At 52.2% G+C, this 26,466-nt stretch overlaps 1 protein-coding gene across 1 annotated transcript in view; it reads right to left on the reverse strand.

Moving 5' to 3' along the window:
* The window catches only part of BCORL1 (BCL6 corepressor like 1), a 69,002-nt gene that overhangs the window by 12,579 nt on the left and 29,957 nt on the right, over positions 1-26,466 (reverse strand). The window contains 9 exon segments of the mRNA XM_078147976.1: positions 913-1,058; positions 2,389-2,555; positions 5,686-5,904; positions 7,697-7,920; positions 14,992-15,414; positions 17,450-17,530; positions 17,829-17,988; positions 23,334-24,020; positions 24,022-26,319. Of these exon segments, the coding sequence (XP_078004102.1) occupies positions 913-1,058; positions 2,389-2,555; positions 5,686-5,904; positions 7,697-7,920; positions 14,992-15,414; positions 17,450-17,530; positions 17,829-17,988; positions 23,334-24,020; positions 24,022-26,319 (4,405 nt within the window).

The following is a 26,466-nucleotide window of genomic DNA, read 5'->3' on the forward strand; positions in this document are numbered from 1 at the left end:
ACCCTAAAGGCAACTCCCTCTGAGCAGAGACAAAGCCTCTCTGCAGGGGGCCATGAAGGAGGGAGGCCTAAGGGAGCTCTGATAGGGCCAATTTGTTAGGCCTTAAATGCTGGCTAGAAAGGCCATGCCAACATTCCCAATCCCTAAGGATTAGGTACTAGGGATGGGGCCTGACATCCCTTCTTGGGATAGGTGTGAGCAAAGCTTGACCTTTAGAAACTGAGGAAATATCAACTTTCAGTTGGAAAGTGAAAACTTCTCACTGACATATGCAAGGAGCTGTGGAAAGACCCAGCCAGAGTGATAGTGACAAGGATGCTGGGCAGGAAGAAACAAGACTCCAACACAGCAGCTTTCAAAAAAGGAAACTGAGTCTGAGTTGGGGGGGACACCAGGGCCCAGAGCACACACCACCTGCTTTGTTGGGCCAGCCTTAGGAAAACGTCTCTTAGATTTGGCTCTGCTGATGGTTATTAGACTTATAAAAAACAGTTTTTAAAAATCTTATCTCTGGTCATAATTATCATAGGATCACAGAGTCAAAGCTGAAAGGGACCTCAGAGACCACCCAGTCCAACCCCCTTCATTTTACAGAAAAGGAAACTGAGGCCCAGGGAGGGGAAGGGACTTGTCTAAGGTCACATATAAAATCCTAGCTCTAGAGCTGGAAGGGACCCCAGAGATCAGCTAGTCTGCCCCCTCTCATTTTGCAGAAGGAAATTGAGGCCACAAAGGCCATAAAACAGGATGGCTTCAAAGCTGGGCCACAGCACATCGACCAACCAGAAAGGCACAACTATAAGAATGGCCAGGGGCGGGGGAGGGGGGGAACAAGGCCTCTGCCCTGACAGAGGGCTGGCCGCTTGGCCCCCCTCTTCCTGGATGAGCCCTGCTATCGGGGCCAGTGCTTACCGCTGAGAAATTTCTTCATTGTGTTGCTGCTGGCAAGTTTCATGGCCGTCTGCCCTGAGTAGGTGGCGAGCGTGGGGTCTGCCCCATAGGAAAGCAGAAGCCGGATGGTCTCCAGGTTGTCATTGACCACAGCGTCATGGACAGGCCTGCAGAGAGAGGGCAGGGGAAGCGTGTCTAGGGGGAATGAGGAGGAAGATTGGCCTAGTCCATCAGAAAAGAAATCAGGCAAGCTCAAATTTCTATGGCATCCTAACGTAAGCAAGGTCCTTTAGAAAGCATCATCTCAACGGATGCTCAGAACAACCCCAGGAATTGGTATTTCTCATCATATTAGAGTTCCCATTTAAAAGGCAAGGAAACCAGGGCTCAGAAAGGTGCAATGAGTGGCCCAGAGTCCCAGAGCTAGTAAGTGGCAGAGGCAGAATTCCCCCAGCGCCCCAGCAACCATACGAGTTGGCTTTCAGGGCCCAACTGGGGAGATTCCATAGTCACCTGAGAGGAGTGAAGGTCTGCAAAGGCAAAATCGGGGGTGGGGAGAGTGCTTTGGGACAGAAGCACTGAATGGCACCTCAAAGCAGCTGGAGGTGTCCTTCCGTCACCAGGTAAGCCCACCCCATCAAGGTCACAGAGGCAGGCCCAGAGGCCTGGAGTAGCAGGACACAGCCTAATAATTGTGGGAGGGGAGAGTTTCTATGACACTGAGCTGCCTCAAGCATTAAATAAGAGAATCAAAGTGCTAGTTCAAGGCCTTCATTTTACAGATGAGTAAACTGAGGCACAAAGAAAAGAAGGCACAATCCCCTGCCCCACAAGCATGTAAGTCAGAATTTGAACCCAGGTCTTCTCACTCCAAACCCTTGACCTCGAACCATCATGTCTCCTGCTTCCTTCTCTTGGGCTCTCCCTGCTCCTCCCTTTCTCCTGTTTACCTCGCCTGGGTCTCTCCTCAGGCAGGGATGGCGGCCTCCCCCCCACGGATTTTTGCCCCTTGTTTGCACCTGTGTCGCATTACGATGGGGGATTAGGATCATCTGTGGGGGCTTCCTCCAGGGGGAGGCTGTGTGTCTTATCTAAGCTTTCTCTCCTCCCTCATAGCAGGGGCCTCCGTACACAGTGATGCCTGATCAAGGTTTGCTGCTTTCTGTTTTTTCAAGATTGCACGACTGGACACGCAGCAGCCTCCCAAAGAGAAAACAAGAGGGTTGGTGGTACCTCCCTGGGTCTCATGCCCAAGTCTCTTATGGTAGGTGCTCTGCAAGACATCACAGGGGAGGAGCTGGGGGTCCACCCTGACAACATCCTTTCCTCTTGAACTTCTGCCTTGGGATCTAGTTATGGCTCAAACAGCCTAGGGTTCGATTCTGTCTGCCTGGCAGCTGCCACCATCCTTTTGCCAAGGGGGGGGGTGTGTGGTTTTAAGTCAGTGGGTATGTGCTGTGGGGGGAAAAGGAGGGCAGGGGAACAGGGCCTACTTGCCTGGTGCCATCCTGAGCGCTGCAGTTGACATTTGCCCCATGCTCCAGTAAAATGTTGAGGATGTCTGTCCAGCCTCGAGCACAGGCCTCATGGAGGGCAGTGTAACCAGCGTTGTCCCGGTGATTGACATCCTCACTTTCTTTCTTCAGACAATACGTGACCACGTCCTGTGGAGGACAGGAATGGGGGGCGCTGTCACGTCAGCAGTGACAGGAAAGTCTTAGGGGGGGGACGTGTCTCATCTCCCTTAGAAGAGGAGTCCTCAGACACAGAGACGCTAGCCTGTTCCCCATTCCCTCCACCACCACCTGCCCCACTGGGCCACTCTGCTCCCACACACAGTGGGTGCTCAATAGGGACTTCAATTCATTAAGCACCCACTGTGTGCCCAACTCTGTGCTACACGCTGGGGATACAAGAATAAAGAAGGAAACAGGTGATTCAGCTGAAAAGAAATACAAATTAATTGGGGGGGAGGGGACACTAAGTGGGACATGAGGAAAGGCCTCTTGGAACCCAGAGGAGCTGAGAAGGGGAACATTCCAAGCATGGGGGGGAAAGGCCATGCATCAAGACTGGGAGATGGACACCGGAGGAACAGCGAGTGCGTGGGGGGAGGGCCTAATGTGTCATCAACACAGAAGGAGAGGATGCAGCCAGGCCCTGTTGGGTTTTAACTGCCAAGCTAGAAGTTTGCACTTTCTCCCAGGGATAGTAACAGGGAGCCCCTGAAAGCTTCAAGAGCAGAGGAGTGACCGTGGCCAGACCTGCGTTCCCCAGCTACCTTAGAATAAATATCTAACAAGGTCACATAGCTCTAAGGATTTCAGGTTTACCAAGCACTTTTCACCCGACAATTCCGGAAGGGAGTGTAAGGGTTATTATACCCATTCTACGGTTAAGAAAGCTGAGGAGAGAGGGAAGTGAATGGCTTAAGGTCATACAGATAGTCAGCAGCAAAGCTGAGAATGGACCAGTCCAGCATTCTTTCTATTACCCCTGTAACTCAAGACATATGCATTAAGTTGCTTTTTTTTTTCTTCATCACTGGGGATGAGGTCCACTGAGTCATTCCCACTCTGACCAGTCCTTCCTTGTGACCAAGGGAGGCTAAGAGAGGAGCAAAGGTAAGGAGGAGGCTGTGGGAGGGAGAGAGGATGGATGAAAGCCATGACCTCAGCCTCAGAGAAAAGCCAAGTTCGGGGGGAGACCGATCACAACTGCTCGCAGTAACTTCTGAACAAGGAAAAAAAAAAGGCTCATTGCAGAGCTGGCTGAGCATTTTGGGCCACCCATTTTCCCAGCTGGCATTGCAGGTAGGGAGCACCAGACCTCCAGGCCTTCCCCTTTGGAGCTGAATTGTTCTGAATACAATCCAAGAGGATCATTTACCCATTAATGATTAACTTGGCTGGGCCCCTCAAACAATAGGCCCAAAGGCCCTTCTCTGGCCAGAGGGTAGCCCAGGCTAAGCCTGGATGGAGCCAGGAGATGGTGAAAGCCCGTGGAACCACTGGAATTCTCCCAGACCCACCAGCTGCTGCCCTTGGGGAAGGGAGAGACTCCCACCTAGCTCCCCACCCACCAAGCACGCCTGGCTATGCCCCAGGGCCTCCCTGGACCCGCCTGGAGACTGGTGACAGGGAGCACCCACGCTGATAAGCAGCTGCCTGGGCCCATCCAGAGGCTCACCTTCTCCACCAAGATTTCCCAGATTACCACAGCCCCCACCCCCGGGCCACCAAGCACTCTCCCTCCTGGGACCTGACCCCTCGGAGCACCCAGGAACCTGGCTTTCCTGGCTGATCTCCATTACTGCAGCCTCTGCTACACCTAACTGAGCCCTTTTTTCCCAGCCAGACCGAACAGAGACCATGGGAGGTCCCATTCAAGCAGCAGGTATGGATTCAATGCCTGCTCTGTGCCAGGCACCGTGCCCTGGGGGTGCTGGGGATACCAAGTCAAAAGCAAGACAATCCCTGCCCTCAAGAAGCATCTGTTCCATTGGCTCCAACAACAACAATATGATAATTGTTACTATTCCACTGTGCATGCCATATTATTATTACAGTTAGATGGAAAGTTTGCTAATTTCTTTAATACGCGCTATCCCATTTGAACCTCCTGACAGCTCTATGCCATAGGTGCTATGATTTGCCCCATTCTACGGATGAGCAAACTGAGACTAAGAGGTAAAATGACTTGCCCAGGGTCACACAGTCAATGTCTGAGACTGGATTCCCACTCCAGACTTCCTGACTTCACATCCAATACTCACTACACGTACCATCTAGCTGCCTACACAGAGGGAGACGCTATCAGGCAAGCCGTTCTATCACACTGCCTCTTGCTGAGAGCTGCTTTACCCGTCAGCTGGGAAGCAGCCCGACATAGCAGGAATGAGCAGTGTTACAGAAGACAATACTGTATTCCCTGCTGGCTCCTCGTCTTCCTTCTCTGCCTGAAACGAGGGGATCCCCAAAGGCTCTGCTCTGTCCTGGGCCTGCTGTTCTTCTTTCCCTACAATTTTTCTTGGTGACCTCATCAGCTCCCATGGGCTCAATTAGCATTCCTATGCAGCTAACAATTGACTCGATCCATCAATTCAGGCCTAACTGAGCTCCTGAATGCCAGCTAGGCCTGAAGCCCGCACATCTTCACCCAGATGGCCCAGCCTCTTCTCCCCCAAACTCTCACTATTTCTTTCTGGTGAGGGAACAATCAACTTTCCAGTCACTCAGGTTTGCAACGATTCTTCCCTCTCTCTCACTACCAGACCAGGTGCCAGCCTTCTCTCAGAGCACTCCTGTTGCACCTCATTCTGGACTCCATCCAGAGCAGCCCTTCTTCTCCTCCAGCTCTCCCAGACCCCTGCGCCTATGCTTGTACATACCTCAAACAGACTTTTTAGGGCTTGTCTACCTTTGCTAAGTTGCTCCCTTCTTTGAAGGCCTAGCTCAGATGTGACCTCATCCCAGAAGCCTCTCTGTCCCAGAAGCCTCTCTGAACTCTCTCTGCTCTGCCTCTGCAATCCTTTTTACCTGTCTCCCTCGAATGAGAAACACCTGTGTCTATGGCATGCATTCATGGCCTTCAGCAGATACTTTGAGAACAGGGGCCATGTTGTACTTACTGTGTGCCAGGCCCTGTGCTAAGTGATGAGGAGATGCTCAGCACATAGTAAATACTCCCAAAATGTTTGTGAATTACAGTAAGGTGATCAGAAAAGAGAGACCGGGGGGGGGGGGCGCGCCAAGGGAAGGAAGGACAGACATTCTTCTTGCCCAAATTTCTTACCTTGTAGCCAAGTCTTGCAGCCCGCTGCAAGAGGGTCTCCCCGGCATTCTTGTTCACAATCAGTCGCCGTGCTTCAGGGGGGATATGGCAAGCTGAAGGGGACTCAGGACAATCCTCCAAGCCTGTCTGAACCTTCAAGGGGGGCCAGGATTCTGTGAGCTTTGCTGGGGTTAGGGATTTCGCAGGCACAATTTTCATGTGGTACCAGGACCCTTTCACCTGGGAATCAAAGATAAAAGAGCTGAATCCAACTGGTCACCTGTAGGACCCAACACTAGCTCAGTCACCTTCCTAGCTATCATTCATTTCACATGAGGGTCAGGCCACTTACTTTTGCCCCACTGGGCAAGCACCTTCCCCTCTCTGGGCCTCAGTTTCCTTCCTTCCATTTTCTAGGGATCACAGAGCTGGGAAAGGACCTCAGAGGCCATCTAGCCAAACTAGTCATTTTTCAGGGGAAGAAACTGAGGCCTGGGAGCGATGGGGAAGGGGGAATGACCTGCCCAAGGTCACAAAGAGAACCACTGATCTAAAGCTGGGATCTCCAAGGCAGGAACTTAAAACAGTTTATGGAGTGTCACTGAGCCACTGTCTTCACTTGTATTTGGGCCCTCATTTGAGAAGAGTAGGGGCTACACCTATATGGAAAACGAGAGGACATGGCTTAGCCTGGCTGTCTGAAATTCAAAGCCCAAATGGGGGGGGGGGTACTCTCCTCAGCATGGCTCTTCAAACTGCCTCCTTCTCACCCAAACTGGCCCTGTAGGGCCAAGTGCAGATTAGGCCCCTGCCCCGGCAGGGTTCCAGCACCAAGCCCCATTCCACGCTTCCCCTGTCTCTCTTGAACCCTGCTGAGGTCTAGATCAAGGCTTGGCACCTCCTTCCACTCAGCTTCCTCCTCTAGTCAAACAGAGGCACATCTACCCCCATGAACTACTGATGTCTAATGGGTAGCTCAGCCCCTCTTCCTCATCCTACACAATGGAGGAGAGGGGGAAAGGAGAAATGCAGACAAAGCCACCTCCCCCCCAAGCTGCAGCCTGAGCCTGAGGTGGGGGAACAGAGGGAGCCCTGACAGGAAGGCATGGGCTGGGATCCGCAGGGAATCTCTCTTCCTGGAGGGGCAAAGGCCAGTCAGAGCAGCAGACTTGGAGGATGCTGGTTAGTAACGGGAACCAAACCTCAGCCCAGGACAAGGGAGGAGCCTGAAAAATCTGGAGCTTGAACCTTTTTTAGCACCATAAGAAGGTCATTATTCACCCCCATTTTACAGATAATAATAATAATAGCTAACATTTATATAACACTTACTACTCGTCAGGCAATGAGCTAAGCACTTTACATTATTATCTCATCTGATCTCACAATAACCCTAGGCTGTAGATGCTGTTTTGACCCTCATTTTACAGTCTAGAAAACAAAGGCAGACAGAGGTTACGTGACTGGCCCAGGGTCACACAGCTAATAAGTGTCTGTGGCTTAAGGTCTCTCTGACTCCAGGCCTGGGCACTACCCATCTAGCCACCCAGCTGCAGAGGTTCAGGGGAGGGAAGGCAGATGAGCTAGGACTCAAACCCCAGTCCCCATCCCCATATCTACCACTCGGCACTACAGCCAAGCCTATAGAGATTCAAAGGGTGACAGATTTAGAGCTGGAAATAACCTCAGAAATAATGCAAGACAACCCTTTTACTTTGCAGATAAAGAAACTGAGGCCCAGAGAAGGAATGGGCCTTGCTTAAGGCCACAATAGGCTCACAGATCTACACCTTCTAGTCCAAACCCCCTCCTTTACAGAGGAGGAAACTGAGGCCCAGAGAGAGGAAAGGACTAGCCTAAGGTCACACAGCAAGTCAATAGCAGAGCCCATACTGGAATCTGGGGCTCTTTCCAGGACCCTGGGCTAGTAAAGCATGTCCCATCACAAGAGCAGAAGTCTGGATTACTTCCCTACTCCTGTCTCCCACCAGCGCTGGCTCCCTCCTTGTCCACCATCTGTGGGCCCACATACCTTGCCCTCCTCGGTGGGGCCAGCCAGATGCTTGGTCTTACACTTGCGCTTCCCCGATGGCTTATCCAGGTTGCTCAGGGAGGTGACCTTTTCCAGGCGGCTTTCCAGAAAACCATTGGGAAAAACTGGGATGTTGCCAGACCCATGGGAAGATGCTGAGTGCTTGGTCTTCAGGCGGATCTCAGAGCCTTGCGATGATCCCTTCTGCTTCCGAGACTTGGAATCTGATGGGGAGATGAGAAAGTAAAGACATCAGGGGGCTCCCCTCCACAGGGCCCTCAGGGTCCTCCACCTGCCCGCTCGAGGACACCCATTAAGGCCAAGATGAGAGAAAGGTTTGGATCTCACGACACACCTGGAGTAGCCACACCAGCCTCCAGGTTTTTGCCCAGGCTGTGCCTTATGTCTAAAATGCCCTCCCTCTCCCTCTTTGCTTGTGGAATCTTTCCTTGCTTGGCCTTCCTGGAGCCTCCCTATCATGCAATATTTTGTTCTGCACATTCCATGAGGGCAGGGACCTGGATTTCTTCAAACTTCTTATCTCCTTAAACCTCACGCAGCACTCTGAACCCAAAAGGCACATAATAAATGTCCACTGTTTGGCGTGCTAGAGCCTTGGATTCTTGGAGTGGGGACACTTAGGTGGCAATCTTGGCTCAGACACTGATGTACTACGTGACTCTGGGCAAGTCACTTCCCTCAAGTCTCCGTTTCTACTTCTTTGAAATGGGGGCAATAAATATGAGCCCTGTAAGCAAAGCGCTCTGTACCACTCAAGTGCTAGAGAGATGAGACTTAGTGTTATCGGTGGTGGGTGAAGGAATGAGCAGAGAGCATTTCATCACACCAGCCCCTCTATGGCAGGGGACATCTTCAGTCCTGGCCACCAGGGGGCAGCCCACAAGGCTGGACCATCTGAGAGGTCAGGGAAGTCGGCTCCAAGGTCTGCTGGTAAAGGGTGACAGATATTCCCACTCTCCATCCCACATCAGAGTGCATTGCCTTGGGCTTGGAACCTGCGTCAGAGGCTCAGTTTCCTCATCTATAAAATGAAGGATAGTCTGTAAGGTCCTTCTTGCTCAAAACCTTATGAGCCCAGCAAGAAGTTCACCAAATATTCAGGATGCGCTTTCTGGTGCTAGAGACTAACAGGGAAAGGGGTCAAGTTACTCTTCTGTTCCCACCAGCAGCGATCCTCACTATCAATACCAGGAGGAAAACATGGCCACCCGTCTAGACCTCTCCCCTGCTGGAGGACACTATCTACAAGGCAAAACACACAGAATAAGGAGAGCTGCTATTTACATAACTCTGTGAGGTTATTATATATATGTATGTATGTATATATATATATATACACATGCATATAATCTAGAATATATATGAGGTTATTATATACATATACATATACATATATATATATATATATATATATATATGTATTTATATGTGGCTGGCATATGTCATATCATTTGCGCCCCACGATAACCCTGGGAGGGTATGTTCCAGTATCACCCCCACTTTACAGATGAGGAAAACAGAAGCCCAGGGGCATTAGGTGATTTGCCAAGGTCTCCCTGACTCCTCCCACCCACTCCTCCTGCCTTACTTCCTAAGACTCCTCTTCACACATTCTGGGGTTGGGGCCCACTGGAATGCTCTCCATTCCCTGAACTCATCCTGCCCTCCCCTGCCTCTCCCCCTACTGAAATCCCTGTTTTCCCCCAAGGCCCATGGGAGTCCCACCAATTCAATCCACCAAGCATTTCCCATGGGCCAACTAGGGGCTCATCAACACAAAAAAGGAAAAGGCCCTGCCCTCAGGGAGCTTACATTCTCCTGAAAGTGTTTTCTCCCCCCTCCCATTTTCTGAGAGCTCTAGGTAGGGGTATCTCCTTTGCCCCATCCCATTTCTCATGTATTACACTCATCTAGAGTTCCATTCTTCCAGTGGCATAGCCACTCCTAGAGGCCGAGGGCCAATCTCAGGCCCAGGACCTTGGTGAACTGAGGTGCTTGATAAATGTTAGCAGAATGGAGAGTGGGGAGCTCCTTGCCCCCTCTGCCTTAGCATCCTGAGCATTTCAAAGTACTCTTCTCTCCCCACTATCATCCTGGGAGATAGGGCAAGCATTATCAAGCCCATTTTACAAAGTAGGAAAGTGTGAGGCTCAGAGTCACATAGCTCCAAGTGTCAGAGCCAGGATCCCAACCGAAGTTTCCCTGGACTCCAAGTCTACCATCTGAGGGCTCTTGAGATTCTGGAATGCTCCCAGGGAAGCCTAGCAGCAGCTCCAATCCCCAAGTCCAGCTGCCTGCCTCCTCAGATCCCACACCATGCTCCCTTTAACGCAGTCAAGGATGACGTTTCTGAGGGCCCATCAAAGCCTATGGCTCTGCCTGCTCTGAGCTGAGCAAAGCATTCTCTGTTCAGAATACAGTAAAGGCCCATTATACGGTGCCTGGTGGCATCACAGGGCTGGACACACTGTGGGCCCAATCACAACCCTCGTGTGCAGAGACACATACCATACTTTGTTATCCTTGTGCCAGGGCGGTGCCTGGCACAACATGGGCACTTAGTATGTGCTGCTTCTGCATCGAGTGATTGATTTCTAGCTCCCCAAAGCTGGTTTTCTCTTGGCATCCCCAGCCCTTAACACAGTGCCTGGCACACAGTAGGCACTCAACAAAAGCTTCTGAAATGAATAAACAAACAACACTATCATAGAAGGGACCCAGGATCACAGGAGCCTAGCTCAGGGGCCATCCAGTGCAACCCCTTCATTTTCTAGTTGAGGAAACTGAGGTCCAGAGAAAGGAAAGGTAAGATGCATCAGAGCCATGCGTCAAACCCAAACCCTGGTTCTAGACTTGGGGCTCTGTCTGCCTTGCCAAAGTCTGGGGTGAGGGAGGAGGGCAGAGCCCCATAAGGGGCACATTTGAACAAGAAAGACAAGGGGATGGGAGCACTGGCTCTGCTGCAGAATGGAAGAGGGATGGGGAGAAGACTGATGTCCAGATCTCCGAGCCTCCAGGGCACGTTCAGGTGGCCAAACAGCCTAGTTCAGTTGTTGGGCCCAGGGCAGGCCTGGGAGGAATGAAACCTGCCTGGAAAGGTGAGGGTGGGGGCACAGGCTATAGAAGAGCTTAAAAGCAGGAAGACTACTTGCGCTCCAGATATCTGTATTGCTTTCGAATTATTTACTTAAGTCCATGGCACATTTCTCCAGGAGAAAGAGTCTAAGGTCTCTGAGGGAAGGGCAGGTTTCACTTGTGTCCTTGTATTTCCAGTGCATTTCCAGTGCACATAGTAGGCACTTAATAATTGCTTGTTGGATCAGATCGAATTGAATTGAACTTGATCTGAGAGGTCAGTGGGGAAACACTGAAGGCTTAAAAAACGAAGACAATGACAACCCTTTCCCAAATTAAAAAGGCACAACCTGCAGGTTCCTGACTGGAAGAGAAGCCACAGGCTGCTGTGAAGGTGGTGGAGCCTCAGATGGGGGGCCAAGAAATGGGTTAGGAGAAAGAAGGGAGCCCAGAACAGCAGGCCCCACGGCCTCCAGTGAGGAAATTACAGGAGACAGCTAGTCAGGAATCGTGCCTCAGACACTGACTAGCTGTATGCCCCTGGACAAGTCACAATGTCTCTCAGCCTCAGGCTCCTTGTCTATAAAATGGGGGCAATAATAGTACCTACTCCACAGAGTTACAGCGAAGATCAAATGAGATAACGTATGTAAAGTGCTTTGCAAACCTTACATGCTAGCTATTATTACCATCACCATTCATTCATTCATTTAGGTAGGCAATGGGATTAAGTGACTTGCCCACAGTCACACAGCCAGTAAGTTGTCAAGTGTCTGAGGCCGAATTTGAATTCAGGTCCTCCTGACTCCGAGACCAGTGCTCTATCCACTGAGCCACCTGGCTGACCCCATCACTATTTATTTTGTTCTGTTGTTTTCAGTTGTGTCTGACTCTCCGTGACCCCATTTGGGCTTTTCTTGGCAAAGATCCTGGAGTGGCTTGCCATTTCCTTCTCCAGCTCATTTGACAGATGAGGAAACTGAGGCAGTGTTAAGTGACTTGTCTGAACTCAGGAAGAGGAGTCTTCCTGCCTCCGGGCCCAGCACTCTATCCACTGTGGCCATTTACATTATCATTATCTCACAATGTCAATCACTTTTCCCTCGTAGGGTTTGTAACCCAATCACCTTTCCAGTTCCCCTCTTTGGGGACTTGGTGGCCCCACATAGCATCCTGTTTACCACCAGGGACTGAGCCTTCCCTGGAATCTTCTTTCCCCAGGAGGGCTATTTCTCTTGTCCTGTTAACTGCCCCTAATCATTGGCCCCAGACTCCTTTTGGAGGGGATAGAGGATTTAACAGTATTTACCACCCCCAAAACGTGTTGAGTCAGCATAAGTTGTGCTGGATGTACCAGGCTCAGCAAGAGGTGACAGATGTCTCAAACAACTCCCCGGCCAAGAATGCTGTGTTCTTCCTTGGCCCCCTTTGCTCACCCTGTGACCACATGGGACTCCAACTCTGAGTAGGCTATCTGAACTTCTGATCTCTGGGAGGATGGGCGGGCTGTGTACACACCGAAGCCATCTGCCACACACAACTCCAAGCCTCCTAGCCTTGGCTAAGCTCCGCCTCCCTCCACTGCAGGGAAGATCAGATAAGGCAAACAAGGCTCTGTCTCTGGCCTCGAGACCCCAAAGAACTAGGAAACCCCAGTCCATCAAATACCCATCCCCGGCCAATCGATGACCAGTCTGGCAGCTTGGGAAGACAGCTCTGGAGTCCCTCCCTGGAGAAGATCAAAGACCACAGCCTAACGACACTGGAAATTCCAAGCACATACCTGGCTCCATATAAACAGTCTAAAAATCAGAAGGCCAACATCAAGAAGGCAGTGTGGGCCAATGGCAAGGAGACGGGGGTCACCCAGAGTCAGAGGACCCAGGGCTCACTTCCCTGCTCTTCCTCTCTCTTCCCACTGCCCCAATATGGGGCCCATGAGTTCAAGCTAATGGAGACAGGAGATGCTGATGAACAGCTGGAGATGAGTAAATCATGAGAGACATTTGCTACAGGCACAGAGGGCACAGAGCGGAATGGGGAGGGGCATCCTGGCATAAAGGACTTGGGAGATTTCAGATTTACTGAGCTGGAAGGTATCTAGCCCAAGCCCTCCTCTGAAAGGTGAGGCAGGGGCCAAGCAGGGGCAAGGATTTGCCCAAGGTCACATTGCTACTGAGCAGCAGAGGCAAGAGCTGGGTCCAGCCAGGCCTCTGAATGTCCAGTCCTCTTTAAAGAGCACAGGATACTGGACCAGGAATCAGGAATCACTGGGTTTGAAGCCTGCCTCAGATTCCAGCTTCGTGACCTTGGGCAAGTCACTTCACTGCTGGGGGGCCTCAGTTTCCTCATCTGTAAAATGAAGAGAGTTGGACTTGATGGCCTCTGTGATCTCTTCCAGGTCCAGATCTAGGATCCTATGTGTGACTATAGGTAGATCACTTCACCTCAGTTTCCTCTTCTGTAAAATGGGAGCGGGGGGCGGGGAGGGAGGAAGGAGGTGGCCCGAACGACCTCTAAGATCCCTTCTAGCTCTCAAACCTCTGGTCTATTTGACCACACTTACCTAGTCCTCACCAGATTTTTGTCTGTCTGCAAACCTAGCGATTGCTCTTCCAAGGGAACAAGTAAGCTGTCAGCCAGCCCTCGCTACCTGCGACTTGGGGAGGCCATGTGGCGGTGTCTAGGTCATCCAAGGAAAGCCATCCCTATTCATTCTTTCCGCCACCTACTTGTCTAGGGCTGGCCAAACCAAGGCCGCTAGCCTTCAGCCTCTTCTCTGAGACTCGCTTTTTCTCTGCCTTGCCCTTCTGGCTTTAATTGAAGTCAAAGCTTTGAGGACTTGACTTGCAATCTAAGTATCTTTCTGCTTGAAAAGAACCTCAATTTCCCTCCCAGACTCCCAATCAGAAAGCCAAGATGGAAGACTCAAATTTCAAAAGGACCCCTGAAGGAGGCATTCTCTCCAGCTCACCTAAGTGTTTGTTTAACAGATTAACTCCCTGGGAAAGCCGCACAGGGAGGGTGGGAAGGTAGGAGGAAGGAAAGCCAGGGCATTAGAAAGCCCAGCCACCTAATGAACCATCTGCTAATTAAGTTAGGCTTTCTGAAATCATTATGTACCCTGTACACAAATCAGAGAAACCAGATTTTGTCCAGGGTCCCATCTTGCTTGTAAAGGGTGGGTGGGAGGCCCAGCTCCGGGCTCATCCATTATCGATGCCTCACCTTGCTGCTCGGGCCCTCCTCCATGAGCCTTCCCTTTCTGGGGGGCTGGCCTTCAGGGAGATCTGCTCAGTCTGTCTCTCCCAGGATTTGCCCGTGACTCTACTTATATTCTATTCCATGGCTATCCCCTCCCCCTCCAGGAGATATACCCAAAAGGTGCCCTCCATTGCTCCAGGGAGGCAGAGGCCATTAAGGGAACAGCCTCCAACTATCAGGAGGCCCTATGGTGTGGTGGAAACAGCAGGGACTTTGGAGACAGAAGACCTGGTTTTCAAATATGAACGTAACTGCCTCTCTGGGCCTCAGTTTCCTCTTCTGTCAAATGAGGCAGCTGGACTCAGTGGCTCTGAGGTGCCTTCTAGCTCAAGATCTATGATTGTGTGGGATGCTCTTTGTCAGCAGCCCAGCAGAGGGGGAGGCCACAGCCATGACCCCAGGCTAGACTGCTGAATTGACAAAGGATCCTAGCATGTGGGGGACTGGGAGGCAGAAAGAACCTTAGAGACCAGTTAGTCCAACCACCTCATTCTACAGACAATGGAACTGAGCCCCAGAGTGAGGAAGGGACTTGCCCAAGGTCACACAGCAAGTAAGTGGCAGGGCTGGGCCTAGAACCCAGGTCCAATCACTCCAAAGATAGTGCTCCTTCCAAGACACCTTGCTGCCTCTATATTTGGGGACACGGCATGATACAATGGCAAGAGCCTTGGATTCAGAGTAAGAGAATGTGGGTTCAAATCCTGACTCTGAGACTTAACGTTCTGGGCAAGTCACTTCCCCACTGAGTGCCTCAGTTTTTTCATCTAGAAAATGGGGGTGGGGTGGGGGAGGGCCCAGGTTGTATATAGAATGGTTGGCCTCTGAGATCACTGTCACTTCTAGATTTAGGTTCCTGTCTGGCTCCCCAGTAGTGAGCGACAAAGACGACTGTCCCCAGAAGGTACTTCCTAGGCACCTAATGCTGGTCATACCCGTCCGGGCCTTGCGGTGCTGATGGCACAGAGATTTGTGCGCCTGCTCCTCCCGCTCTGTCAGGTACTCCCCGGTGTGATATTTGCGGTTTTTCTGCCGTCTCCTTTTTTTCCTCTTCACATGGCCTTCCTCCTCGTCCTCATCTTCGTCTTCCTCCTCATCCTCCGTGTCCCATGGCTGCCTCGGGGACTCCATCTTCCAAGGCAGCTCTCGGGCCCTGCGCAGGTGCCGGCTGGATCGATTGGCCAGGGAGCGGTCCCCCCGGGAGCGACGGCTCACGTGTTGGGAAGAGCGGTGGGCCTTTCGCTTGCGGTGTTTGCTGCCTAGCCCCACTTCTTCTTGGTGCTCTTCCAGCATGGGGAACACCTCCGGGCTGCCCAGCTCACACTCAGCTGTAGTGGTGAAGGTGCTGCAAAGGCTCCCTGCGGACACAACATACCCAGGGTAAGAAGGGGGATGCCACCCTTGGGGGCAGGGGCAAAAGGCTCCCACTGACCGTTGCTTTGGCACTTGACTTGGAATTCAGAAGATCTGGCCTCAAATCTCGCCTCTGATTGGCTCATACTGGCTGGGTGACCTTGGGCAAGTCCCTTCCCTCAGATGTCAAATGGGAGGGTGGACTTGATGGCTGGGGCAGCTAGGTGGTGCTGCAGTGGAAAGTCCTGAGTCTGGAAGACTCAACTTCCTGAGTTCAAATCTGGCCTCAGACACTTACTAGCTGTGTGACCCTGGGCAAGTCACTTTACCCCGTTTACTTCAGTTTCCTCATCTGTAAAATGAGCTAGACAAGGAAATGGCAAACTACTCCGGTATCTTTGCCAAGAAAACCCCAAATGACTCAATACTTCCAGCTCTGGACGGAGATGCCTCTAAACAAGATGTTATAAAACTCTTCATTCACCATGACCCTCTGAGGCCAGAAGGATAAATATTGGTAATCCAATTTTCTTTTTTTTGGTGGCGGGAAACTCGCAGGTAAGGAAACTTCTCAGCCCAGCAATTGTGCCATAACTCATAATCTTATTCCCTTGGGTCCCAAAGCCAGTCTGAGTCAGAAGCAAGCCTGGAGTCCAGGTCTTCCCAACTCCACTCCAGCTATTCCACCATGCTGCCCTTCCACCCCCATTTTGAAGAGCAGAGGGAATGGGACTTGCTCAAAGCCACAAAATAAGGTTCAGAGTTGGGGAAGTGACCATTACCAAAACACCATCTCCCTTTCAGCTTCTAGTCAGGGTATAGAGAAAAGAATATCGATTGGTCTGGGAGCTGGGCAAGAAGGCTGCCTAGTTCCCTCCTCACCTTTCTCCATTAGAATGCCTAATTTCCCCTAAAGCTCTGCTCCAATACTACCTTCTCCAAGCTGGTCTTTCCCCCAGCTGCCAAGACCTCCCCCTCCCCAAGTCCCTTCTATTTCTTGCCTCCCCTTCCAGAATGTGAACCCCTCAAGGGCAGGGACCACCTCTCCCTCTGTCGCTCTCCTTTTTTAAACACCTGAAAACAATTCTTTCATTTTATTCTCATAAGGATCCTATTATGACTAAGTGATACAAATGTTCCTAGATTTCGAATTGCTATGGTGGAAAGGGCCCTTCTCCCACTATATTTTTTTTAATGGAAGACCTAAGCCTTTCTTTCTTTTTTCCCCCCAAACATCCTGATCATAGCCTTTTGCCCCCATTAGATCATTAGCTCTTTGGGGACAACAGCATTTGTCCTCTTTCTTACAAAATGCTTTGCACAGACTAGAGCAGGCCTGCACAAGACAGGTTGGGCAGACCCAGACTACAGTATCTCTTGGTCACCTAATCCGAACCCTACCTAGAAAAGAATGCTTCCTCTTACCACTATTTTTCTCAATATTTCAAAGAGCAAGCAAGCATTTAAGTACCTACTGTGTGCTGGGCACTGGGCTACTGCCCTTCTTGATATTCCTAATGCCTGGCACTTAATAATGCCCGTTGACTAACTGAGGGATGCACTTGTAAACCCTAAAGAAATTAGATCCACCCAAGTGCCATTAATATTAATAATACTCACCCCCTTATTAAGGGTAATAACGAAACAGGCAGGTGATTCTGGCCTTAGAAGGCAGGAGTGGGAGGAGTTAGGAAAGATTAGCATTTGTAAATGTGGGTTGGACCACCACAAACTGGGGGGGACTCTAGAGAAATGGGGGCCTACTGATTTTTGAAGATGACTCAACCTACCAATATGTCCCATTTCCCAAAGGCTGAAACCCTTCAAGGTTAAGTGACCTGACAAGGATATAAATTGTCAAGGTACCACCAGGGCCCAGAGTCAAATTCGAGAAAGGGTTATAGTTGTCTGCAAACCACCATCGGGCATGCTCAGAGCTCATGTGTCCCAGAGTGATGGCAAATGCCCTGGAGCAGCCTCCAGGCCCATGCTGTAGTGGCCCCCCCACCCCCCTCCCCCCAGCTGCCAAGAGACACTCACCAGACTGGCTGCGGGTCCGGCTGCTCAGGACCACAGGGATGAAGTCTCGGAAATTATTCTTGGCTTTCTTCTCCAAGTAGCCTGTGGGGAGGGTTGGGGACATCATTTGAAGAGAAGGGAAGACATAAGAAGAATGTCAGCAGAGCCTGAGCCCCAAAATAAAAGAGTATGAATAATAACGACGGTTGTGATGGTAACGCCAATACTGACATTCTCCAATTTAAAGCACGACCTCATTTGAGGCGAGCGCCATTTTAATCTCAATTTTACCCACGAGGAAACTGAGGCTTGCAGAGGGTGCAGAACAAACAGGGCCAGGGCTAGAACCTAGGTCCCCACGGTCAACTCCCATGACCCTCTGGGGCATCTATAGGCCTACCTTCCTCATGTCCATCTCCTCTGCGGAATCCCGTCAATTGGGACTGGGATTTGGCAGACTTCTGTCTCTTGTGCTTGCTCCGTATGCCGCTGTGCTCTTTGCCTGAGGCCTTGCAGGCTTTCTTGCTGGACTCATGGGAATCCCCATGGTGCTTCCTCCACTACAGAGGAATAGAAAGAGACACGCCTATAGTCAGGCTAGCTGGTAAAGCACACTCCATCCCTTGAAGGAGCACCATTTAATTGTAACCAATTTAACAAACATTGTTCAAGTCACTCCCCTGCTCAGGGATCTTCAGTGGCTCCCTACTGACTCTAGAATTAAAATACAAAATTCCACCTGGAACTGAAAGCTTTTCATAGTTCGACAACAACCTAGCTTTCTCATCTTGCTTCACATTACTTACCTTTAAGGACTCTTAATTTCAGTCAAACTGGCCTGCTTATAGAATCACAGGGAAGGAGGAAACAAGCGTTTATTAAGCAGCCACCATGTGCCAGGCACTGTGCTAAGTGCTTTACAAATATGTTCTCATGTGATCCTCACAACCACCCTGGGAGGGAGGTGCTGTTATTATCATCCCCATTTTACAGATAAGGAAATTGAGGTAAATAGGGTGAAGTGCTTTGCCCAGGGTCACACAGCTATTAAGTGTCTGAGGTCATACAGATACTTGCCATTCCTCATACAAGAGAATCCACCTCTGTGCCTCCCAACAGAATGTGTACCCCCCAACCCTGGGCTAGAATGCACCCCCTTCTTCTCCTTGCGAGGCTCAGCTCTGGGCTTTCCTCCCAAAGGAGGGCAAACCTCCTTTTTCTGATTCCTCTAAATTACCACTCTGGCGGCAGCTAGGTGGCACCAGGGCAGGCTAGGGCAGAGCACCGGCCCTGAAGTCAGAAGGACCTGAGTTCAAATTTGACCTCAGACCAAACAAACACTTGACACGTACTAGCTGTGTGACCCTGGGCAAGTCACTTAACCCCAACTGCCAAAAAAAAAAAAAGTATAAATTACCACTCCAGATTTCTTTACCTTTGAACATGTTATATTCTCAAAAGAATGGAAGCTCCCAGAGGGCAGGGCCTGGTTTTCGCTTTGTATCTCCTGTGCCTCAGTAGGGTGGCTGGCACACAGCAGGTGCTTACTAAGTACTTGCTGAATTTAAGAGGACTCTGGGAATATGAGCAATGATCACAGATCCCAGGAGGCTTCCTGGACAAGGTGGCACCTGAGCTGGGCCATGAAGGAAGGCCGTGAGCTTGGGTGTCCATTCCACACTGGAGGGCAGTGCCAGCAAAGGCATCCAAGAACGGGGGCCGGGGGGGCGCGGGGCTGTGAGATGGGGGGGTGCCTAGAGCAGGGCTTCAGACCCAGGGACCGGGAACTTAGTAATTATTTTGATATCTGCGCATTTTATACATTTACAAACACAGTTCTCAAGGGGCCCCTCCATAGATGTCACCAGGCTGACTGCCTGAGGGGCCCAGGACACAAGGTCAAGCAAGCCTGCTCTGGGATACAGGTCATGAAGGAGCCAGAATCCTGGGGGGGGGGGAGGTGCTCTAGCAGCTAGAAGTGGGGCAGCCCTGAAGGCGGTTCAGCAGAGGAACTGGCAGTTTTGGTCTTTTATCACCCCAGCACCTGAGACATGGGCTCACATAGAGACTTGTTGAACTGGTCACAGCCATGGCCAGTTGGAGGGCCAGGACACAAACCATTATATTGATATTAAAGTCAAACAAGTGTAAATGAATTCAAAGGCTAGGGAGAAAGGCCAGGAGTCCAATAACTTCATTATCACCTTGTGGGCAGGATTTCTGGGCTGGGCAATTCCTCCCTGCAGTGGGCTTCCACGTACATAGCCTGGCCTGGGTCTCCCAATGGCACTGGGAGGGAGGGGGGCCAGGACTTTTTAGCCACATTTGCTAGATCTGAGGCCTCACTCAAGGTCACCCCATAATTCAGGTCTCCCAATTACCAGCCTAGTGCTTTTTTCCATTAGACTCCAATGCATCCCCTTTAAACTACTCCCCTCTAGCCCCTGCCATATCAAGTGGCCCTGAATAACCGGGCCACGGATGCTTGACCCGGAGCCACCAAAAGACAGGTTCTGGAGCTAGGAGACGTCCACTGAGGAGCCAGTATGGGAAAGGACTGGTCCAAGGCCATACAGCTAAGTTAGTAGAAGAGTTGAGCCTTGGACCCAGGTTTTCTGGGATCTTCCCACACATCTGGGGAAAGAAACAGCAGCAAAAAAAAGCCAAGTGGGGATATTTTCCATAAATACTTACATCTATTAGTAAAGAAAAAAGGTTCTAAAAATGACAACCGGCCCTGGAGAAGAGCCAACACACCTCCTGCCCTTCTCTGCAAGCGTGAGGGCCTATGGCTGTGCAGCAATATACACATCCTCCTCTAGCTCTCCTGAGGCATGGGACAGTTTTGCTAACCCGTCTTTTTCCCCTCTTTTTTATTCTTGGTCATAAAGGACAGCTCTCTGGGCACGAAGGCTAGATCAGGAACAAAAGTGATGTGAAAAACAGGAAACCCTACTGAAAGTGATCTCTGCCTCTGTGGTAACAAGGGAACAAAGTCAAACCCTGGAAGGGGCATAGGGGGTTAAATGGCATCGAGTTAATTTTTTTTTTTCACCTGGACTCCACGTACAGGCCAGAGGGCACACAGTGGCATCTCACTTGCTGGTTGGCCAGCACTGCCTGGCTCCGCATAGGGGCAGGGCCAGGCCTGGCAGATGTCAGGTTGAGGAAACATTTCCCAGGGCCATCCAAGCTGCCTGAGCTTGGGGGTGGGGGTGGTGATGGGGGCGGGAGAACAGAGAAGCTGAAGCCACCAACCCTGTCAGAATTCCAGGAGGCTCCTGGGCAGAGGCAGGAAGACAACTCGGGTTGAAAACTGAACACCAATTCAGCTTACCCACAGAATCCCTGTCTGGGAGCCCAATATAGCCCCCTCGTTTGACAGAGGCCTAGAAAGTCGCCCAGCTAGTCAGCGGTGGATTTGGGATTAGAACTCAACTCTTCTGGCTTTTGGTCTGCTTTCTCTAGTGCCATGGCTTTAACCCCCTCCCCCCTCATTCGCTGCCCCTTCCTTGATGCCCTTATTCCAATGCCCACAGAATCTGTGGCAGAGAAATAAGATTTCTGAGGGACAAGCAAGATGGGGATATGCTGCTAGAAGTTAGTAGAATATAAGCTTCTTGAGGGCAGTGACTGTCCTGCCTTTTTCTTTGCATGGCAGCACCTAACACAATGCCTGGCACATGGTGGACACACAAGAAATGCTTTCTGATTGACTGGCTGTCCTGGAAGGAGTTAAGAGACGAGCTGTTAAAAATTCAGGGCAAGGGGGCGGCTAGGTAACGCAGTGGATAGAGCACCAGCCCTGGATTCAGGAGGACCTGAGTTCAAATCCAGCTTCAGACATATAACACTTACTAGCTGTGTGACCCTGGGCAAGTCACTTAACCCCACTGCCTAGCCAAAACCAAAAAAATAAATAAGTAAATGAAAATTCAGGGCAAGTGAATACCTTGTGGGTATCATTTAGACGACTTCTGATTTTGGCCAAGAAAGGTGGGGTAGCACAGAGAGGCTTTCCAGAGAGACCTGCTCTCTGAATCAGAAAGGCACATGCTCAGGACCCTCCTCTGACACCTGGCTATGTGACCCTGGCCAAGTCACTTGACTTTGGAGAGTTCATACTTCTAGATCATCCAATGTTAAGGCACAATGGAAACGGTCCTGGCTGTCACATACTAGCCTCGTGACCCTGAGCAAGTCACTTTCCTGGGCCCCAGGTTCCTCCTCTAAGATCCCTTCTGATTCTAGATCTTGGATCCTATGATGCTAAAGAGCCAATGCCATGTGGCTTTCCCCACTCCACTGCAGTTCTGAATCCCCATTCTGCCACTTACTGGTTGCATCCTTGGACAAGCCCCATTGGAACATAAGCCCCCTGAGGGCAGGAGCTATCTTTTAGCTTGTGGTAGCCCAGTACCTGGCACATACTAAGCATGCATGTGCTTTGTGTTTGGTCTCCTATTTTTTTTTTTAAGGCAATTGGGGTTAAGTGACTTGTCCAGGGTCACACAGCTCATAAGTGGCAAGTGTTTGGTCTGAGGCCGGATTTGAACTCAGGTCCTCCTGACTTCAGGGCCGGTGCTCTGTCCACTGTGCCCCCAGTTTCCTGTAACATCACTCTAGATCTAGGGCCTAGGAATGCCTGGCATTGCCTCTCCTACAAGTAGAAGGCAGCATGGGGATCCCTAAGGGGCCAATGCCATATGTATTCCTTGGACTGATGCCCCCTGGCCCCCTTCAAAAGAAAAAATCAAAGCTGCCAAACCCCAGGAGCACCTGTTAGGGCTGTCCCTAAAGGCTCCAGCCAAATGTTAACTCGAGGCCTGAGGCCTGAGCCCTGAGAGAGGCAGGCAAGCAGGAACTCCTAAGCCCAGGCCCCCAGACAAGGTCTCTCCCAGAAAAGACTCCTCAATCCCAAAGGGAAAGGTAGAGAAAGGGAAGGCTGCTCCAGAGAAGGCCTGTGAAGGCCTGCCACCAGGGACAGGTAGGTGGCGCAGTGGACAGAGCACCGGCCCTGAAGTCAAGCAGACCTGAGTTCAAATCCGGCCTCAGACCAAACACTTGACACTTACTAGCTGTGTGACCCTGGGCAAGTCACTTAACCCTAATTGCCTAAAAAAATGGAAAAAAAAATTAACGATCAAAGGCCTGCCTTTCCTCAGTGGCTTTGAGAGGCCTTATTCCTCCCTATAATGGGAAAGCCAGGCCAGTAAACAAGGGGGCATCAATTTTGGCTGAAGATCCCCAGGGAGGAAAGGGGAAGTCTACCACTACCTAAGGCAATCCCCCAGTCCACTTTTGGGACTGTTAGAAGGTTTTTTCTGACATGGCCAGATCTGCCTCTCTGTAACTCCCCTTTCCCCTCTTCCTCATTCTGCCTTCTGGGGGCCAGATAGAACAAGATGAATTCCTCTTCCAAATGACAGCACCTTTTAGGCATGTGTAGAGGGCTGTCACGCCCCCTCTGAGTCTGCTCCTCTCCAGGCTAAACAGCCTCAAGATCACTCAGCTGGTCACACGGTATGGACACAGAGCCCTCCATCCTAGCCGATCAAGGGCCTGCCTAAAAAGTGTGACCAAGCGCCCTCCTCCCCTTTATTCTTGAACGTCTCTTAACACAGCCCAAGACTGGATTAGCTTTTCTGAGTCCCTGGCTATGCAGTGGAAAGAGGCCCTAGGCTGGAATCCCAAGGCCATATGATCTTGGCCAAGACCCTTCCCGTCTCCGGACCTCCTTTTCCTCAGCTGGTAAATGGTCAGAAGGAAGGCCCACATACCAGGAAACAGAGGGATCTAGGGTCCCTCCCCACTTCGACTTGTCAGGTCTCCAACCCTTTGGCTGCCTGACGAGAGGCGCACCCACACCAAGGCTGGCTGCTGTCGTGGCCGCTACCGTGCTCACCTTGTGTCCGTGGGGGCTCCGGCCTCGGGATCTGCTGGCTGGCACGTCCTCTTCCTTGGCCCGGCTGCACTTCAGCCTCTTCGAAGATGGCTTGGTGCCATCGTCAGGATGCCACTTGTTCTTGCAAGAGAAGCTGCTCTGACCTTCTTGTCGGTGCTGACTCTGCCCAGCCTTGGCCCTCGCCGGGCCCCCAAGGAAACCCTCAGCCTGGAAGCATTGAGTCAGAGAGAACATCATGTTCTCCTTCTTCACCCAGCTGAGGTCCCCGTCACTTTTCCGACGACCTCCCAGGCCTAGGCCCCTCTTGGTCCCCTGTACTTCGGCTTTAACTTTGAGTTCCTTCAGGTGGCCTTCGTGAGGTAGCAAAGACATCTCAGACAATTTGTGGAAGCCCTGAGAGGGGGTCAAGGCCAGGTCGGGAGCCAGGTAGGTGGCCAGCACCTTGTTCTTGGGTTTTCCATCTCCCGCCGACTTCAGGCTGCAAGAGCTATGGGGGCCCTCTGGACTGGAAGGGGGGTCAGGACTTGGCTGGCTCTCAGAATCCTCTGGCCTTTGGTCCCGGGGGGGACTCCCAGCCTTGGCCTTCATCCCTCTCACCTCTCCAATATTACCGGGCAGGCTGCCCGTCTGGGGACCCAAGATCAAGATGGTGGGGTTGACTGGTTCCTCACAGGCTTTGGTGGGGGGGCTGGCAGCCAGTGCTCTTTGGGACAGGCTCCTGCCCCTCTGGGAAAGGCCCACTGGGTCTTGGTTGACCCTCAGCAACTCCGTGGGCTGCCTCACTGGGGTTGGCCGATGGCACCATAGAGAATTCCCCAGCAATGCCAGCCGGTTTGATAGGCACCCCTTGATGTGCAGCTAACTGCCCGGGGCTGGAGATGCCAATGGAAAAGAGTGAGGATGGGTGATAGGGTGACCAACTGACAGGCAAGACCTGGGCTGCGGCGGCGGGCTTCCCATTAATCGAACACCTCGAGTAGATGCTCCCCTGCCCTGTGGGTTTCCAAAATGGCATTTCCTTAGATGGGCAGGTAGGCACCCCAGGGGCAATCCGAGCCGGGGTGGATCGCCTGACTGGGTTCTCAGCTGGTGCTGACTGGTTGCCCTTCTTGCCACAGGCAGAGTTGGGATTCTTGGGTGCTCCCTGATCGACAATGGAGATGGGCTCCTGTTTGGGCAAGTGCCGGGGGTCTCGGACGATGCCCAAGCTGGCATCTTTGTTCAGTAGCAGGGAAGCAGGCACAGGATTGGCCACCCCGACGTAGGTACCAGGAATGGCGCTGATCAATGCTGTGGAGTTCTTCACCCAGGCACTGGGGTCCCCATTTCTCACAAACTCGGGGAAGATGACGAATGGGGACGCAGGCCCCAGGCACGAGGTGACGTTGCTGCCAGTGGCCTGGGCTGCCCGATGGGAGCGGGACAGGACTGTTGAGAGGAAGGCCTTGCCACTGGTGTGCACTGGCGTCAGCACCGGCATGGGTGGCGTCTTCCGCTGGCTCGGCAGTGGAAGCTTCTGGCGGTTAGACTTGGAAGAGAGGTCCAAGGGCATCTCAACACACTCAGGAGGGGAGATCATTTCTCGTTCCAGCTGCGGTGGGGATTTGAGAGGGGAAAACGTGGCAGAAGCTCCTTCCACATGATGCTCTGCAGTGGCTGGGGCCTTAGGGGGGTGCCCTGGGGTTGAGCTCCCGCTAGCAGCCGGCAGGGAAGGCTGAGGTGGTGGGGGCAGAACCTTGGCAGCAGGGGCAGGTAGAGGGACGTCCCCTGGAGGAGCAGGGCCACCATCAGGCACAGGCTGGGTGCTGTTTCCACTGGTTGGAGAGGTGCAAGGGAGTCCGTTTACCTCTAGGGACACCAGCTTGGAATCTGAATTCAGTGGGTGGGCCACAGAAAAAGCACAGGGGTAAGAACGGAGCTCAGGAGAGGCCAGAACACCTGGCAGACACCGCTCCTGCAAGTACGAGGGCAGCACGGGGAGTGTGAGGGTGGAGGATACTCCTAATGGAGCAGGTATCGTGGCCACACTGAGAGGCTGCCCACAGCTCTGGGGAGGGATGTAGACCAGCGGTTGGTTTGGGGCCAGGACTGTCCCAGGCTGAAAGGACAGGGGCACCTTCTGCATGGCTGGGGCCTGAGTGGCAGGGAAACACACTCGGTTGAGGCTGAAGGGGGCAGAGATGGGTGCTGAGGTGGGAATGGGGGCTAGGGCAGGTTTGGCCTGAGGGCCAGGGGTGGGGGCTGGGGTAAACACGGGAGCGGGAGTGGGGGGCGGAGCAGGAGTGGCAGCGGCAAAGGCTGTGATGAGAGTGGGAGGAGGGGCGGGGAGGGTGGCTGGGGACGGGGCTGGAGTAGGGAGGGGTGGGACGGGGCCTGTGGCGGGGATAGGAGCCAAAACTAGAGCTGGGAGTGACAGGGGGGCTGGTGCCGGAATGGAGGCAGCCGGTGTGGCAAGAGAGATGGGGATGGGAGCTGGGGCCAACGGAGGGGAAGGAACAGAAGCTGAAAGGGAGACTGAGGCAGGAACGGCAAGGGGAACGGAGAGAGAAGCCGACAGGGGCGCAGGGCCCGGGCCAGAAACTGGGACAGGCAAAGGACTGACGTCAGTGGTCACCAGAGGCAAGGCCCCCTCCACGGCAGCCCCGATGCCGAGTGTCGCCAAAATGCAAGCATTCTTCTGCGCCCCAGCATGCTGGTGGTCTGGTGCCTTAAGCCCAGCCAGGGGACAGGTGGCTAGCTTGTCCGTGTGGGTTTCAGCCTGGCTGCTGCCCGGCTCTGTGCCATCAGGCGGGGAAGGCTTGTTGAGCCCTTGGCCATCCCCTGGCTTGGTTAATGGGGTACAAATACCGTCAGGCCCAGGGGGGGCCATCTTCGGCTCACTGCTGGGTTGCTGCTCCCCTGCCTTGTGCCCAAATTTCTCCTTGGCACCATCAGCTGCGTCCGCCCCCTGGGGATCGCTGCCACCACCAACTGCCGTGAGCTCCACCTGCAAAGACAGCAGAAGAAGCATCTGAAAGAATGCCCTCCAGGTACCTCCTGTTGGAAGCTCTGGAGATACTCATTTGTCCAAACCTTCCAAATACCCCCAGAAAGGACAGAGGTGGCAATGGTGGGGGGAGGGAGGGAGAAGGAG

The sequence above is a fragment of the Phascolarctos cinereus genome, unplaced genomic scaffold, assembly GCF_003287225.1.
Source record: "Phascolarctos cinereus isolate Bilbo 61053 unplaced genomic scaffold, phaCin_HiC Scaffold_8;HRSCAF=390, whole genome shotgun sequence".
In the NCBI taxonomy this organism is placed as follows: Eukaryota; Metazoa; Chordata; class Mammalia; order Diprotodontia; family Phascolarctidae; genus Phascolarctos; species Phascolarctos cinereus.